The 18222-nt window shown below is 38.5% G+C and overlaps 1 protein-coding gene across 1 annotated transcript in view; it reads right to left on the bottom strand.

Moving 5' to 3' along the window:
* OVCH1 (ovochymase 1) overlaps window positions 1-18222 on the bottom strand; it is a 63501-nt gene that overhangs the window by 23354 nt on the left and 21925 nt on the right. Inside the window, 10 exon segments of the mRNA XM_064285169.1 lie at window positions 411-539; window positions 1774-1867; window positions 3824-3954; window positions 4231-4365; window positions 5629-5693; window positions 5695-5851; window positions 10943-11040; window positions 12773-12819; window positions 12821-12970; window positions 14448-14599. Coding sequence (XP_064141239.1) covers window positions 411-539; window positions 1774-1867; window positions 3824-3954; window positions 4231-4365; window positions 5629-5693; window positions 5695-5851; window positions 10943-11040; window positions 12773-12819; window positions 12821-12970; window positions 14448-14599 — 1158 coding nt within the window.

Here is an 18222-nt window from a genome sequence, read left to right as displayed (position 1 = left end):
ATCCCTTTTGTCTGGGTAAAGGAATCTTTACCCTCTAGAGTGTCTAGAAACCTATTAACCTTCAAAACCCTCTGACATCCTTAAACAGAACCAGACAACCTCATTTCTGAGTTACATCTCCCTTTTTCACACGGTGCTTGACATTTTTATTTATGTGCTAGTGAATGCAGTTTCTTGAGCATCACCTGAAGTGCTTGTTAAAACACAGATTCCTGGGTCCCATCCCAGATCGACAGAATGGAAACCTCTGGGGATGGGCCCAAGAATCTGTAGTTTTGTTATGCCACTCAGGTGATTCAAAGCTCCTTAAATATAGGGAACCATGGCTAAGTTATCTTCCCTATAACCTGTTTCATAAGCAAAAATTCCACAAATAAACAGGTATACCCATGTGAGTACACAATACTCACCCGAGGGCAAAAAGGTGAATCTCTGCCTAAAGCCTTGGAAGTCATTTTCACCATCACTTTTAAAACGTATCACCGTCATGTTACTAGGACTGCATATTGGGGTGGGGTTCAAGACTCCACAAAGTTTAGCTGAAAAAGTTTTAGGGATTTTCAAACATCAGAAAACATCCAATTAATTTTTTTTTAACAACTTTGGTTTGTAGGCACACGCGGGGGCAGATTACCCAATAACCAAGATATGAACGGGCTTACTTGTGCTTACTTACTAATCTGTAGTGCACAATTTCACATGGGTTTCACCACATCTGTGCTTACTTACTAATCTGTAGTGCACAATTTCACCTGTTTTTCATCATATCTTTGACGGGTGTTCCTTGCTTACTGGTTAATCCACTCCTAGGCACACCCTTACACCTCAAGAGGAAAATAAAATACTAGTTTCAAGAGAACAACCAACTTATGGCAATTTTATCTCACAGAAAAAGCTCTACAAATAGGGTAAAGGTTTGTCTGATTTCTAGTATGCACAGAGACATCAGTTGACTGTTAATTTGTAAACAATGAGAAGAAGTGGGTAAAAGAAAATCCCAAATTTGTGTATTGTCGATGCAACTGAACAGCAACAGACAACAACAAACAGAACAAGGTCACACTTTATGTGAACAAACATTTGACATCTCCTGCTTTGCCCAAACCTCTCACTATACATCCACCACTCTGCTGGATCATGGGATTGGGCTACCACCTACTCAATGTCCAAATAAATATTCTTAACCTACCTATATTCCTGATCTCCACCTCACACTAACTCATCCCCCAACTGAGGGACAAATAATAGGGACTAAGAAAATGGCTACATGGCTGGAAGTTAATTCTTCATACTCAGTAAACTGTTAAATCATAACCGAAAGTATACTTGAAGTTTTAATTCAAGAGATTAACTTTAAGGCAAAAAGAGAAAATTACAGCTTTCGGTTACTGTTCTTGGATGCAAAAATGAAAATATCAGCAACAGAAAGGATTAGTTCAAAAAGAAGGAAGTTTAAAAATTTTCCTTACATAAGTGTTAAAAATTTCCTTACTGGTACCATTTCTCCTTTATCTCAGGGACATCCTATTTGCCTTCTAATCATTCTGATACATTGTTCACATTTTGCATATTTCTATTAAAAACTTTGCTGGTGAGTCAGTTGCCGGTTCTTGGGTTTTAAAGTTTTACAGTACCATGAGTTCCAGTGCAGGAAATTTCATATTCCCACCACACATGGTAAAAAGGTACCTAAGAAAAATAGCCCATGCTGCCAGCTACTCCGGTTAGTCAAAGGCTTTTCAGATTAGGTTTCAAGGACAAAATGTTACCCACCTAACTCATGCTCCTCTTCTGGATCACCATAAATCACAACGGCATCATGTGTAGAGTTTTGATTAAATCCAATAGTAAACTCCTCAAATGCCAACTGTACAAATAACAAACATAACCAGAGAAGTGGTCAAGGATGAGAAGAGAGAAAGTGAAAAAGTGTCCTCTGTAAATTAAAACGCTCTCAGTCACATCCTTACATGCCATTGATGGAAATGTAAATAAATGGAGCCTTTTGGAGGGCAGTTTGGCAATGACTACCCGCTTTAAATGCATAAATTCTACTTCTAGGAATTATCTACATCCACACGTGTCCAAAACAGCGACATGGGGATGTGCATGGCAGCAACGTAGAAACTGACTAATGTCTGTTAACAGGGAACTGTTTTAATATGTTATGGAACATCACACAATGTAATTTTATGCAGTTCCTAAAAAGAGCTTTGTGAGCTTCTCTGAAAAGATCTTTGAGATATTTTTAAGTGGAGAAACTATTGCTAACTGTGGTGTGATGGATTGCTTTTTTATGACCTTTCTTGCCACGGTCTTGTAACTCCCACCACACGATTGGGTGGGACTATGCAAATAATGAACCCTGATGGCATAGTGGGTAAGAGCTCAACTGCTAACCAAAACGTCAGCAGTTCAAATCCACCAGTCACTCCCTATGGGGCCGTTCTACTCTGTCCTATAGGGTCACTATGAGTTGGAACCCACTTGATGGCACCTAACAACAACAACATGCAAATGAGGTACTTGTGGTCCACCAAGGGGATTGGATAGTTCGCTAATAATGTAAAAAAGGTACTTGACATACTTGTGGGGGTGGGACCATGAAAATAAGGTGTATGGAACCCTAACGAGGGGACTGGTCAGTTTGCTATCTCACTAGGTTTAAAGGGAGACATGGAGAGAGAGTAACACAGAAGACAGAGAGAGGCAACAGACCCAGGACAGAGAAGAAGAGCTGTAATACTGGCGATGGTTAGAAGCAGCGGCAGAGAAACAGTGGCAGCAGAGACAGCAGAACCAGAAGACCTGCAAGAGACAGCGCAGTTGGCTTTCCAGCCCATGGAGTGAGAAGGCTGAGCACTGTTGGGCAGAAGGCTTCCTGGTGGAGTGGGATGCTCCTGTGGTACTTATCAGCAGGGCTAAAAAGCTTTGTAACACTTGCCTCAACAGGGCAGAGGTGGGGCAGAGGGCCAATGTGGGGCCTGCCTGAGGGGACTACTGAGGGAGAAGCTGTCCTTACCAAAGAGCTGTATCCTGAGTCATTCCTGATCCGGAATTGTTACCAGTTACTTCCCTAATAAACCCATTTCTGTGAGTATGGTCTGTGAGTTCTGTGTGGCCATTGCAACAAATTATCCAACCCAGCAGAGAAGTAGAGAGTGCTGTGGGAAGGCAGCTCGTGTCAGAATAGGTAAAAAGGCTGGAGAGAGGAGGCATGTCTTACCTGCACCTCATAGCAATCAGCCTTGGGTTGCTGATCTTGATTCTTCTTCCCCGTTATGAAGTTAAGCGGAGGTCAGATGCCTCCACCACACCATTTTACACTAAAAAAAAAAACAAAACCCCAAACTTATTGCCATTGAGTCGATCCCGACTCAGAGTGACCCTATAGGACAGAGTAGAACTGCCCCATAGGGTTTCCAAGGAGAGGCAGGTGGATCTGAACTGCTGACCTTTTGATTAGCAGCCAGAGCTCTTAACCACTATGCCACCAGGGCTCAATTTTTACACTAAACAATATAAATATATACGTGTTTGTAAATGCTCAGAATATCTCTCCAAGGATGCTCTAGAAACTTATCAGTGTTTGCCTACAGGGGACAGGATGGGAGTCTGAGGAGAAAGGGGGTTATTTTTCATTGTATACTCTTTTTGACTGCCAAAACTTTAACCACACACAGGGGTCCCTTTTTAGAGTAAAAACAATGACAAATAGAAGCTTCTAGTCATAATGGCAATTTAACTGTCCACATGAGGTAAGTTCTGCCTAACCAACATAGCTGAATTCTCTGCAAAGGAGATTTCTTCTATAGTTGCCTACCTTTATAATGTGTTTCTCTGGAGCATGAATGAACCAATGACATGTTACATTTCTGGGATACAAGTCAGGATAACTGGCAGAGTGAATTATCCCTTCTTCTACCAGTACAGCCACTCTCCCACAACCTGAATCTATGGAAATGGAGAAAGCCCAATTGAATGGTCACAGGCATTTCACCCTGCTCTTTCTACGCTGGTGGTGTAGTGGTTAAGAGCTACGGCTGCTAACCAAAAGGTCAGCACTTCGATTCCACCAGGCACTCCTTGGGAACCCTGTTCTACTCTGTCCTATAGGGTCACTATGAGTCACAATTGACTCGATGGCAACAGGTTTGGTTTTTGGTTTTGTTTTTTTTTTTCATTCCCATTATCAAAGAAAAACAGCAGGAAACTAAATACCTGAAATACCTGCTTCTGAGTTCTTCGCAGTAAAGGTAAGCTCAAAGGCACTGCCACCACTTTCTGTATCAGAAACCAGTGTAACTGCAATCTCATTTGTGTCTGTCAGCAAAGGTGGGGGCAACATATCTCCACAGACTTTACCTCAAAAAGGAAAAGAAATTGAAAAAAGATTTCTAAAAGAATGATGGAAACAAACTTACACATGTACTTGGTTTCCTAATATAATCTTCTATGAACTCTGTTCTAAACATGCCAAACTGTTTAGTGGTCCTCATAATCATTTCATATCCCCTGTTTCAATAATTTTACTATTCCATTCACCTTCTCAGCCCCTATCTCACATGTCCAAATTCTCTCATCCTTCAGATCCTAACTCAAATTCTAGCTCTTCCATCAACTTTCTCAGACACCCACTAGAAATAAGAGCAAACTTCTGGATCACTACAGCTCATTCTCTATTCTAGGTCATTTCCCCAAGATACATCTTCAGTGATACACCTTCAGTTACCTCACCAAATAGCAAGCTTATTGGGAAAGAAACTTCTTTTTCACTCTATATGCCCAGTATCTAGTACGTAGTTGATTTTAACAAATGAACGGTTAGAAGAATGACTTACTGGGTAAATAGGCAGCCTGCAGCATGAAATTATTTTGTCAATGAATATCATAAGCCCTAGCACAACACCTTGCACATAGCATACTGCCAAATATTTGTGAAGGAACATTTGCCCTAATACTGGCCTATGAAAACCTAAAGATTTAGTGCTATACCAGGTGTAGAGGCCCTTCATCATGCTTAACACATAATATTTCAGTTGAAATAAATGTATTAATTATGCTTGTATAACATAAGAGGTATTTGATAAAATATATTTAATGTGCCCTGGGGGGGGAAGTATCCTGGGGGGAAAAAAAGTACATTGTAAAACAACATGAATAGTTAATCCATGTAAATTGGTATACATTTAAAATGTTAACAGTGGTTATCTCCAGGTGAAGAGTTATGAATGGGTTACACGTTATTCCCTTTGCTTATCTGTATTTACCAAATTTGACAATCATGCACCCCTTTTATAATAAAAATGAAAAATAAACGTTTTGAAAGGAAGTTTCTGACAACTGCACCACCATCAAATTCAGTCAATACTTTGTTAATAAACTTGAAAAGAAAGTGATATTTGGCACCCAATTTAGGAAAACACTTTGAAGTGAAAGATCAGTTAACAAGTTGTTCAGCTTCTCCATGCTTATTCCTTCCCTCCCCTTCAAAAAGGACACAATATGCAAAATAAAATAATTATCATTTGTGCAGAAATCCAATTTTAGATGTTTTAGCACCCCTTTGTTCTCTTAAAAAAATTAGATACTCTAAAATGACAAATGAAATACATGTAACATACTTACTGATAAGTATTCCTTTACTTGATTGCAAAGATACGTAGTCATGATCACATCTAACTTGATTTTCTGTCTAAACTTGTAAATTTTATCAGGATAATTTTATCTTCTGATACCATTATTTTCCAGATGCATAAACTGGGATAGGGAAGGGTGGAGAAAATATTTATAATAAATGTCAGAGTCAAGTGTGAAAAATAACATTTAATATCTGCGCCTTGGTTCATAACTCACTAATAATATTTCACAGGGTATTAGAAAATAAACAGTGATATGAATTATTAACATAAGAATAATTTTATGCCCAAATCGCTGACTTTTATCCGACAGATAAATGAGTATTAATTAGTCAATGGCCAGAAACCATGCTCTCAATTTCATTTAATTATGTTGGTCAATAAAGTAATCTATGATTCATCTCTCTGTTTTATTAGTCTAATTGAAAATTCATAATATTTACTACAAGCTGAATTATGGATTATGAATTCTTATGAATTATGTATTGATTACGCGAATATGTTAACCCTAACCAGTGACAGCCTCCAAGGTCAGCCTAAGTCATAGTACCTGGGGTTGCAATATCATCTAACTCCCAGTAAGGTCAGATGTAACCTTTCACTAATATCTTTAGAACCACGTGTAAGCATTTTGAAAGTAGTCTTACATAATTCAACACATAAGCCTTTATCTTTATGATTCTAAATGAATTTATATCCTTATTCAGGAAAAGAAACCTTGGTGAGCCATAAATCCTTCAGTCTTTTCTATGCTTCCTATTTATCAGAATGTAAAGCAATCTTAGAAGGAAGGACGTCTCACATACTTTGGACATGTTATCAGGAGGGATCAGTCCCTGGAGAAGGACATCATACTTGGTGAAGCAGAGGGTCTGCGAAGAAGAGGAAAACCCTCAAAGAGATGGACTGACACTTCAACAATGGGCTCAAGCACAATAGTGACTGTGAGGATGGCACAGGACAGGGCAGTGTTTCATTCTGTTGTACATAGGGTCACTATGAATAGGAACCAGCTCAGTGGCACCTAACAACAACAATAAAGAAATCTTATCTGGAATCTAACCTATCAGAATGAACTTTTTTCCAAAACTCGGTTCTTATCAACATCCTTATAACTATTAACATTACTATTGCCTCTAAATAAGTAATCTATTTCTTCTTTTATGCTCAGTTTCCAAAAACTAAATGTCAGCAATTCTTACCAAACGTTCCCTTCTTACCTAGAAATTCCTTTAGTCTTTTTCTACTCAAGTCCATCATTCTCAATATAGATGTAAAAACAGGTCACCTAAAATATTATTAAAATCACTTCTTAAGTACTTCAATTTAAAAAGCATTAAGCTACTTAAAATATTATAAAGCTCATTCTTCTAAGCATTTCAATTTAAAAAGCACTCCATATCCATCATTCTTCTTGAGACTCATTATATCTCTCTGATGTAGGCAGGTGAGAAATTACTCCTTTTTCTAAATGAGAAAACTGGCATTGATAATAAAAGACATGTCTTTTATAGAATAGGAAACCCTGGTGGCGTAGTGGTTAAGTGCTACAGCTGCTAACCAAAGGGTCAGCAGTTCAAATCTGCCAGACGCTCCTTGGAAACTCTATGGGGCAGTTCTACTCTGTCCTATAGGGTCGCTATGAGTAGGAATCGACTCGACGGCACTGGGTTTGGTTTTTGGTTTATAGAATAAGAGCTATGATTCAGGCATGATGTCTTCAAGGGCCAGTACTTACTCCTGTTTTCGTCAAATTATTTTCTGCCTCAAAATCTCTAACTTAGAGATGGAAATAGGTTTCAAATTATAGGCCAACTTTGATTTATTGTTAGTGATTGCTGTATTAGAAGGATTCTGAGGTTTAGTCAAGCTAAATAAGGGAGTAGTGTCAAAATTAATCACTGATTTATTCATTTAAGTACCTATGGGGGATTTATGATGTGCCAGGCACTGTTCTAGGTTCTTCATAGGCATGGGAGGAAAAAGAACTTGTATGCCATCTATTTGTCATTTCTGACGGTCTAGCTCCCACCTACCAGAATAAAGATAGGCTTGAAGATATTGTAAAGCTCCCTGCTCCTTCTCCATATTACTTCTTTCTCCCTGACCACTACCTAATTAACTCCATTTGGAATTTACAAGACCCACTCAAGGCAGCTCAGCATGCTGGAAACTCACTATAAGAACTGGCTCCATACTTTATTTCTAAAACACATGTCTTTTCACACTTTAACATTTCTGAAATAAGTATGCATCTTAAAATTAACGGGATGTTACAACTTCTGTTGGTGCGGATTGAAAGATTCTTCCAGGGAGGACTTGTCCTCGCTTTTGCCAGTTGCCTATGGACGCTATCAAGTTTATACTACTTTAATCTTTCTAAAAAATGTTAAAGGGGACCCCAATTTGCTGTGTAAACTTTCACCTAAAACACAATATTATTAATAAATAAACATGATAGTCTTTTTGTTCCCCCAAAGGTAATACCACTTGAAATTTCTGCAATTTAATGCTACGCCACCAGGGTTTCCTTTATTGACTTATCACTCCAAAAATAATAATAAGTTAATCTTTCTGATTGAGGAGTTTCGAACTAGACAGGTGCTATGGATTTAGGCTGTAGACCTGCATTAGTATTTCTTGTGATTTAAATTCTCAGGGGTGCTTATTGCCCAAACCAACCTGTCTTCATCACCTCCTTGACATTGCTTATACACAATTTCCTCTCCTTGGAATGACCTTCTTCCTTTGTCTCCACATCTGTTGAAATCTCTTAGATATCAGATCCAAAAAGACCTCGAGCTATAACATCATAACTATCCTTAAATGTCTTGTTTCGACACCATCCCTTTCGGTAAAGCATTCCTACCTCCCTCTAACTAACTACTCTTCACATACACTTCATAAACCACCCCAATGGGAATTAGTCTCTCCTTTTTCCATACTACCAATGCACCTGTGTGGTATGGATTATAAAGCTTATTTCTTCTGGTTTTGTATTATATAGGAAGTCCCCAGGTTATGAATGAGATCTGTTCCTAAATGTGTCTTTAAGTCGAATTTGTATGGAAGTTGCAGTACAGTTCTTATTTAGCCTTACTTTAGTGCAAGAAAAGCCTGAAGCCTTTTCAATGATTTAAAAGTTGCACGTGCAGCAAGTGAAGTGACTGTGATGAATTTGTTGCGAGTAGGGGTTGGTTCATTCGTTTCAAAGTGAGGGCAAAATTTACACAACGTCAAAGGGCAAGTAGGAGTTGTACATAAGTCTGATATTCATAACCTAGGGACCGCCTGTAGTTACTTTTGTCTAGGTCTCTCCTTCTTCCTGATTATAAACTTATAGAACTGTCATCTACCTTTGTATACCTTTCAATGCTAAATACAATTAAAAAAAATTTAGATCACTTAAGATTATGAAATACTTGTAAAACAAATTTCTAAACCTTAAAAGATATCTTTAGCCATACAGAGGACAGGGTATGTAGGAAATATTAAAAAAAACACTGAAGCTTATAGAACATGAACTATTTTCCATCTTCTAGGTGATGCTTAACAAAATACTACTATGACTACAGAAATAAGTGTGACAGAATCCCTAAATTCCCATAGAAATCACATTACTGGATGCTGTTAATGTTAGGTATTTGAATATAACAGTTCAGGTAAGCTCCAGTCTTAGTACCACTCGGGTTGATGATTTGTATTAATAAGTATTAGAAATATGTCATAACAAATACATGCCAACCAGGAAATACCGGATGATATATATAAATGTTTACATTTTATCAAAGAATTTGAGATATTTGATAAAATTGCTAAAGTAAATACTGTTAAGAGGGCTAATTTTAGAAGGGAAAAAACCTAGGAGTTAGTCCTATCTGGGATACACACGAATTATAAAAACAGTTGCCTTCTTTGGAATGGGGGTAACTAATCTTCCTACCTTCCCCAAACAATACTGTCCCATGAGGACTACGATCCTCCAAATCGTGGGACAGGTGTTCATTATTTGCCCCACCTATGGACATTCCAAAACAGATGGTACAGAGGTTGGCCTGAAGCTGTGTGATTTATATTTACGTAGTTTACACTTATGGGAACACTTATGTTTTTAGATGCTACAACAGACATTGTATTTGCAAACAGCCTTTGTTAAACATGCTTATAAATGACAATGCTTTTTTCTTTTTCTTTATTTGGAGTTCTTGAGATTTAACATTTATCTAATTTTCTAAAATCACAAGAGCCACATTGAGGCTGTAAAATTTATAGTATCAGAATGTGATGACTAACTTATTTAGATAATACTTCCTTAAGATCAAACAGTAAATTTATAGTGTATGGTGTTTTCCCATTTCTTCCTAGGATGTCATGGACGATAATAAAATCCCTTTGTATTAAGACACTAGAGTAAAGGTACTTTTAGCAATGACACAGCATTATGGATTGAATTGTGTCCCTCAGAAATGTGTGTCAACTTGGCTAGGCCATGATTCCCAGTACCGTGTGGTTGTCCTCCATTTTGTGATCTGATATATTTACCTTATGTGTTGTAAATTCTAACCGCTATGATGTTAATGAAGCAGGATTAGAGGCAGTTATGTTGCCATTGAGTTGATTCTGACTCATAGTGACCCTATAGGACAGTGTAGAACTGCTGCATACGGTTTCCAGTTTCCGAGGAGCACCTGATGGATTCGAACCGCTGACCTTTTGGTTAGCAGCCATAGCTCTTAACCACAGGACACAATCTACAGGATTAGGTTATATCTTGAGTCAGTCTCTTCTGAGATATAAAAGAAAGAAGCAAACAGGGAGGAGAGGAACCTCCTACCACCAAGAAAGGAAAACTGGGAGCAGAGCATGTCCTTTGGACTCAGGGTCCCTTTACTGAGAAGCTCCTAGACCAGGAGAAGATTGATGACAAGGACCTTCCTCCAGGATAAGAGAGAGAGAAAGCCTTCCTCTAGAGCTTGCACCCTGAATTCCGATTTCTAGCCTCCTAAACTGAGAGAGAATGTATTTCTCTTTGTTAAAGCCATCAACTTATGGTATTTCTGTAATAGCAGCACTAGATAACTGAGACACACAGTAAAGCCTCCATCATTCACTCAAAATTTTCAGATGCCTATGTCACATTTAAACGTTTAGAAGCTTTATGTATGAAGATGAACAGGACATTTAAAGTTTACATTCAAAAACTAAAATAAAATTCAGATTATGAATATAATCCTTGTATTTTCTTTTCCCTGATGACTCCTCCCAACTTAGGCTCCTACCTAGATGAGGAAAACTATACATACCCTCTTCTCTGTGGCTTCCATCCACATTTTGGACAGAAATCAGATCCTTAGTTACACATCTTGGATTCATATCTGGTGGAGTTGGTCCCACTCCAAACCTACCGAAGGGATAAAGAGTTTAAATGCCTTTTCCAATAATAAATAATATTCAAATAATAATCTGAATGAAATATTTTGACAATGTAACAGAAAAATAATATAACTTTTCTTAAAATTAATGCAGAGGGGACCATCTTTCAAAGAGTCAGTGATCTGCCAGGTCTTTAAAAACAGGCTTGAGGTCCACATGAAAGCATAGTTTATTTGATTTGATGGTTTATTAGGACCTTTTCAAGAATAAGATATGAAAGACTCAATTTATCTGATTTTTAAAGTAAGAGGTTAGTTAAGAAAACTTAACTTAGTCCTATTTCCAAAGCATAGTTAATTACAGGGATAAAAGAGGCTAGGAAAAAATAGGGGATGGGAAGCTTAGAAGGATGATTTTAAGCCAAGTATTATCTGAATAAGTTACTTATCATATTCTGATATTCGTTTACTGTGGAATTAAGTGTTATTGCCTGATTTCATTGTGCATTTAAAATATTGTTATCATTAACCTTTGTCCAGGGCTTAACCGTTGTAACCTTCTCTTCCAACTGATCACTAATGAATAGAATTGCCACCTGGAGAGAATTTCCCCTGGTGCTAAAGGCAATGAATAGAACACTTTTACTGTGACGACCAAATGAAAATGAGCTGAGAAGCTGTTCTAGTCTCAGGTAGGGGTAGCATTTAGCTGGACCAGCAATATCAATGCTTCTCAATATCTTCAGTTAGGTTGATCTTGGACTACAACAAAGGAGGAATGGAGGGAATTCTATATACTGTCTATTCCTCTGGGTCCTGGCCTTTAAAATTTTTGGTTCCTATACTAAACTACTTGTTCCTGGAAGGTGTGTTCTCTCATACCTCTTACTACTGCAGAGGCTGCCCCTGTGCATGATAAATTTCCTGGTCCCTCAGGATTGAGCCTTTCTGACCCCTTCTGCTCAGTGTTCTCTCAGCTCTCTGGGTATATATACACTTCACCTTTTATTCCAACTGTTTACTTCTTTGCTCTTCAAATAGATGGAAAGTTCCTTGTGGACAGGTTTGGCCTCTGCAGACCCACATTTTCCTAATCTAGATTTTAGTGGTTCAGAATAAAGTTAACTCTCCAAAGTCTCCCTCAGTTTCCCCCGCTGTCAGCAAGTAAAATTAACAAGGCTTAATGGGGGAAGTCGGAGAGGAGTGATTTATTTTTAGTGATCTTTTAGTGCACAGAAAAAAATATACATGTTAGTTCAATAAATGAAGAAATAATCCCTGGATGAGTTTATTCTCAAAGAATGTTTTAAAATCTCAAATTAAAAAAACAAACAAAAAACTTCATGAAAATTTTCTTGTACAGGGGTTCAGTTTAAAGTCAAGTTAAATTGACAGGCATTAGTGCTCATGAGGAACCTGGTGGCACAGTGGTAAAGAGCTCAGCTGCTAACCAGAAGGTTGGCAGTTTGAATCCACCATCCGCTCCTTGGGAACCCTATGGGGCAGATCTACGCTGAACTATAGGGTTGCTATGAGTTGGAATTGACTCAATGGCGCCTAAAAAAACCAACAACAGTGCTCTTGAATTCAGGGAAAGAAGTTTATATACATTGGATTTAAAACTGAAACCAGCTAGATTCCTTCTTTGTTTTAAAGCTTTATTCTGATTATATCTGCAACATATCAGAATAACTACCCTTGAGCTAAACATTATCAAATTTTTACTTGGAATGAAAAGAAGGAAGAATTCAGAGAAAGTACACATAACCTGTGATCATGTTTTGGGTGATAAAATCCACTGACTCAAAACACCTTAGAGAAAAGGCCAGTTGATGCCCTTCTTTGGTTATTTCTTAAAGGATCCTCGCCTCTAGCAAAACCAGTTCCCCAGGAAGTAATCCCAGCAACAGTCCCCGTTCCATCATCTCTTCTACAAACAAGGGGTCCTCCAAAGTCCCCCTTTCATAGTATATATGGAGAGAAAATTTGAATATATTCACAGGTTAACATAAATTTTATCAGTCCCACAAATATCAGCACTCGTCTCAATGAGAAAAGAGGTAAAGAATATAAGTCCATTGGTCCTTTTCCATCAATATTTTTTTCTTCCATCCATTTGTTGTTTCTTCATCATTAGTTTCAAAGTGTGGTCTTTTCATCCATATATAACTTCCCTTCACCTATTTCTGGCAATCTTGTCAAGCTAACACTTAATTTCTTTCTTCATTTTTTTTCTTCCTATACCTGGAATTACCATGTACATTCTAAAAAAAAAAATCAATGGAAGATGGAGGCCTGGTATATACGTATGCTTCCATTGTAGCTTGTCCTTGACATTGCTGAGGAACAGGCTTGGTCATATCCCAAGCCTACAGCATCAGTGAATAGAGCCTCCAAGGTTAACAGGGGATCAAGGCTTTGAATATAGGAAACCTAAGAAGCCTAATTTTCTCTCAAGTAGTATATGTAAAGGACCACCTTGGCTTTTATGCTAATGGTTAAGGAACTGATGAGTTCAGGAACCCGTCTTTAATGGCCCTTCAGAATAATATGCTGCTTTGAGAACAAGTTGCAGATAATCTTATGTCAGATTAAGCTCCCCTCAAAAGGCACAGAATTGCTTTTTGAGGGCTTCATCCAAAAAAGAATTTGCCTGTGACAGATGCGGACAGGGCAAAGCATCCTTAGCCTACCTGTGTTCAATTTGGAAAGTGGCATAATTTTATTTCTCCCCACTCTGAAGCTCCTATTGTCCTGTCATACCTAGAAGAAAAATAAAAAATTCTTTTAACAGATAATTTCAGGGAGCATCCTATAGCATGTCAAGCTCCTTGCTAGCAAACAGTAGCAACTAACTGCTTTTCCACCTTAAAAGAATAGGCATTCCAGATAAATTATTCTCTACCTAAAACTTAAAACTCATGTATTTTGCAAATTGGTCTCTTTATCCTCTCTGCATGTCTTATAAAGACAGGTTTTCTTTGTGTCAGTCCTGGGAGGTTATTGTCATTTACAACTTCTCTTACTCAGCAGTTACTAAAGCTATGCAATCTTTGGTCAAATTTTGTGCAAGTACTGCATTCTGCATTAAAAGCAAAACAAACAAAAAAATCACAATGCTTAACAAAATGTGGAATGAAAAACAATTACAGATGAACCTAATTAGCTTGCTAAAGTGGTTATCTTGCTTGACTCCAATTAGGTCTGACAAGTTGTAACCACCCATCTACCCATACCCACCCAGGGGAAGAATCGGTACAGGAACAGGGAAGAATTCTCTCTGCCCAGGTCAAGTAAAATTTTTCTGTAGAAGCCAGCTGGAAAGAGGAATGGAAAGAAACTTTAAGCACAACTCCCCAAAAAAGACTGCTAGGAAAAGGCAGAATCCATTATCACCCACAGGACAGAGTAAGTGGGATGGTTTATGCTTTTGTACCTGGCGGGCATCCTTTCCCCCATCAGGGAATACAGCACACACCATGGTCCCTCCCAGAGGAGGAGGGTTCATATCCTTGAGCCCAGGATTAAATATTCTGTCATCCAGGATGGGAAGTTCCACTTCTTGTAGGACACTTGAATATTCTGATGCTGCAGAGAAGGGACTGATAAATTAGCCAAGAATTGTCCTCATGCAAACAAGTTAATAAGAAACCCATAAGTTTAAAACTATTTCAAGCAGAATTTTAACAGAAATGTAAAAAATCTTATTTTTTTTAGGTGTGAATTACATTCTTTTTAAATAACAGATATGTGGGGGATGGAGCCAAGATGGTGGAATAGACAGATGCTTCCGGCGAGCCCTCTTTACAACAAAGACCCTAAAAAACAAGTGAAACGAGTATATTTATGACAAGCTAGGAGCCCTGAGCATCAAAGGCAAGCTTAGAAAAGGAACAGAGGGGCAGGGGAGGAAGAGACGGTTCAGAAGCGGAGAGGAGTTACCGGACCTGAATCGCGGGGAGCCCTCAGGCACCATTCCTGGAGTAGCAGCAGTGGGCTGGTACTAGCATTCAGCCACAGTTCCTCAGGCAGAAGCAGCTAGCCACACAGCCTACTCACACCTCCGGAACCTGAGAAGAGTGGTACTCTCAGCAAAAGCTAAGTACTTGTGTATATTTTACTGCACCTCCCCACCCCCAAGCCGGCTTCAGCGGCTGAATTCCCTGGCCTAAGATAGGCCGTATGGAGTGCCTAGAACCATCCTCCCAGACTTAGAGAAGGAAAAAATTTGCAATTGGGGGAAAAGATAATTTGCAGCTCTACGAACCGGGGGAGCTCAGGACAGAAGCGGCTCCTGTCCAGGCATAAATGGTCCATGGACTTGAGCGCCTTTCCCTTCTGCATGGACCTGTGTGTGTCTATTTCAGGAGAATAGGCCCTTGTTGGCAGACCCCAACTGTTTCAGTTGTGCGGTGTAGAGGTGGGTGTTTGATGTTTGCTTTGCCTATTAAACAGGGTCCTCACCTACCCACATCAGGGACCTAAGGACCAGTAGCTCCACTGAGGTAACCCAGATAGCCACGATAGGGGTCCAAGGATAACTGGTACCTCCCAGTCCTTACAACCAAAAACACTGGGTGCCCACGGTCCATCTACAGAACCCACCCACCTGCACGCTCTAGGGAACAGGGACGCGCTTTCCTCAGAGACACTCGGGGGTCAGTTCTCAGCCCCCTGCTTTGTTCAGAGCGTGATCCCCTGCTGCAATCAGATACCGGTACATACATGCATCACTCCTGCCCCTCTAAGACTATAGGACAGAGCCTGTACCACACACTTGATGACCAGCTACCTGGACACCTGAGCTGAATTCATACAAGTGAATAGACTCCTAGACTGATATACCTGTTAACAGCTCTAGCCAGCTGGGGACAGGACGTGAGAGCTCTGAAGGCGAAAATAATCCAGCTAGCTCACTCAAGCAACCCATTTGGGTATATCAAAACAAAACAAAGCAAGAAGCTACGACATAGTAAACACACATAAACTAATACAATAATTTATAGATGGCTTGGAGACACCTGTCAATATCAAGTCACATAAAGAAACAGGCCACGATCACCTCAACAAACTCTCAAAACAAAGAATCCAGGGATCTTCTAGAGGCAAGTGCATTCCTGGAATTACCAGAGTGAGAATACAAATGATTAATATACAGAACCCTTCAAGACATCAGGAAGGAAATGAGGCAATATGCAGAACAAGCCAAGGAACACACAGATAAAGCAACCGAAGAAATTAGAATGATTATTCAGGAACATAATGAAAAATTTGATAAGCCGGAAAAATCCATAGACAGACAGCAATCAGAAATTCAGAAGATTAACAATAAAATTATGGAATTAGATAACTCAATAGAAAGTCAGAGGAGAACTGAGCAAGTAGAAGCCAGAATTTCTAAACTTGAAGATAAGTCACTTGGCACTAATATATTTGAAGAAAAATCAGATAAAAAAATTAAAAAAAAAATGAAGAAACCTTAAGAGTCATGTGGGACTCTATCAAGAGAAATAACCTACGAGTGACTGGAGTACCAGAACAGGGAGAGATAACAGAAAATACAGAGAGAATTGTTGAAGATTTGTTGGCAGAAAACTTCCCTGGTATCGTGAAAGATGAGAAAATACCTATCCAAGATGCTCATTGAACTCCACATAAGGTAGATGTTAAAAAAAAACTGACCAAGGCATATTATAATCAAATCTGCCAAAGCCAAAGATAAAGAGAGAATTTTAAGAGCAGCAAGGGATAAATGAAAAGTCACCTACAAAGGAGAGCCGATAAGAACAAGCTCGGACTACTCAGCAGGAACCATGCAGGCAAGAAGGCAATGAGATGACTTATTAAAAAAATTGAAGGAAAAAAATTGCCTGCCAAGAATCATATATCCAGCAAAACTGTCTCTTAAATATGAAGGTGAAATTAAGACATTTCCAGATAAACACAAGTTGAGGGAATTCGTAAAAACCAAACCAAAACTACAAGAAATACTAAAGGGAGTTCTTTGGTTAGAAAATCAATAATATCAGGTATCAACTGAAGACTAGAACACTAGGCAGAGCAACCAGCAGTCAACTCAGACAGGGAAATCAAAAAAACAAAGAAAGATTAAAAAAAAAAAAAAAAAGCCAAAAACAGGGTAACAGCGATGTCATTATATTAAAGAAGACAACAGTAAAACCATAAAGAGGGACTAAGGAATGTAATCATAGATCTTCCATATGGAGAGGAAGATACGGTGATACAAAGAAACAAAAGTTAGTTCTAAATTTAGAAAAACAGGGGTAAATAATAAGGTAACCACAAAGGGGACAAACTATCCTACTCATCAAAACAAAATACAAGAAAAAAATAGAGACTCAGCAGAAAAAAAAAAAACAACAACAAATATGAGGAAAGGACAATATATAAAGATAATCTACTCAGCATGTAAAATTAAGTGGGGAAAAAAAACCTGTCAACAACACCAAAAAAAGACATCAAAATGATAGTACTAAATTCATACCTATGCATAATTATGCTGAATGGAAACGGACTAAATGCACCAATAAAAAGACAGAGAGTTGCAGAATGGGTTAAAAACCACGATCCGTCTATATGATGCCTACAAGAGACACGCCTTAGACTTAGAGACACAAACTAAAACTCAAAGGATGGAAAAAAATATATCAGGCAAACAACAATCAAAAAAGAGCAGGAGTGGCCATATTAATTTCTGACAAAATAGACTTTAAAGTTAAATCCATCATAAAGGATAAGGAAGGACACTATATAATGATTAAAGTGACAATATACCAAGAAGATATAACCATATTAAATATTTATGCACTCAATGACAGGGATGCAAGATACATGAAACAAACTCTATCAGCATTGAGAAGTGAGATAGACAGCTCCACAGTAACAGTAGGAGACTTCAATACACCACTTTCGGTGAAGGACAGGACATCCAGAAAGAAGCTCAATAAAGACACTGAAGATCTAAATGGCACAGTCAACCAACTTGACCTCATAAACATATACAGAACACTCCACTCAACAGCAATCGACTATACTTTCTTTTCTAGTGTACATGGAACATTCTCTAGAATAGACCACATACTAGGTCATAAAGCAAGCCTTTGCAGAATCCAAAACATTGAAATACTACAAAGCATCTTCTCTGATCATAAGGCCATAAAAGTGAAAATCAATTACAGAAAAAGCAGGGA

Source organism: Loxodonta africana, chromosome 4 (assembly GCF_030014295.1).
Source record: "Loxodonta africana isolate mLoxAfr1 chromosome 4, mLoxAfr1.hap2, whole genome shotgun sequence".
In the NCBI taxonomy this organism is placed as follows: domain Eukaryota; kingdom Metazoa; phylum Chordata; class Mammalia; order Proboscidea; family Elephantidae; genus Loxodonta; species Loxodonta africana.
Note: the sequence above shows the minus strand (reverse complement) of the source record. Positions and strands in the feature narration are given on the sequence as shown.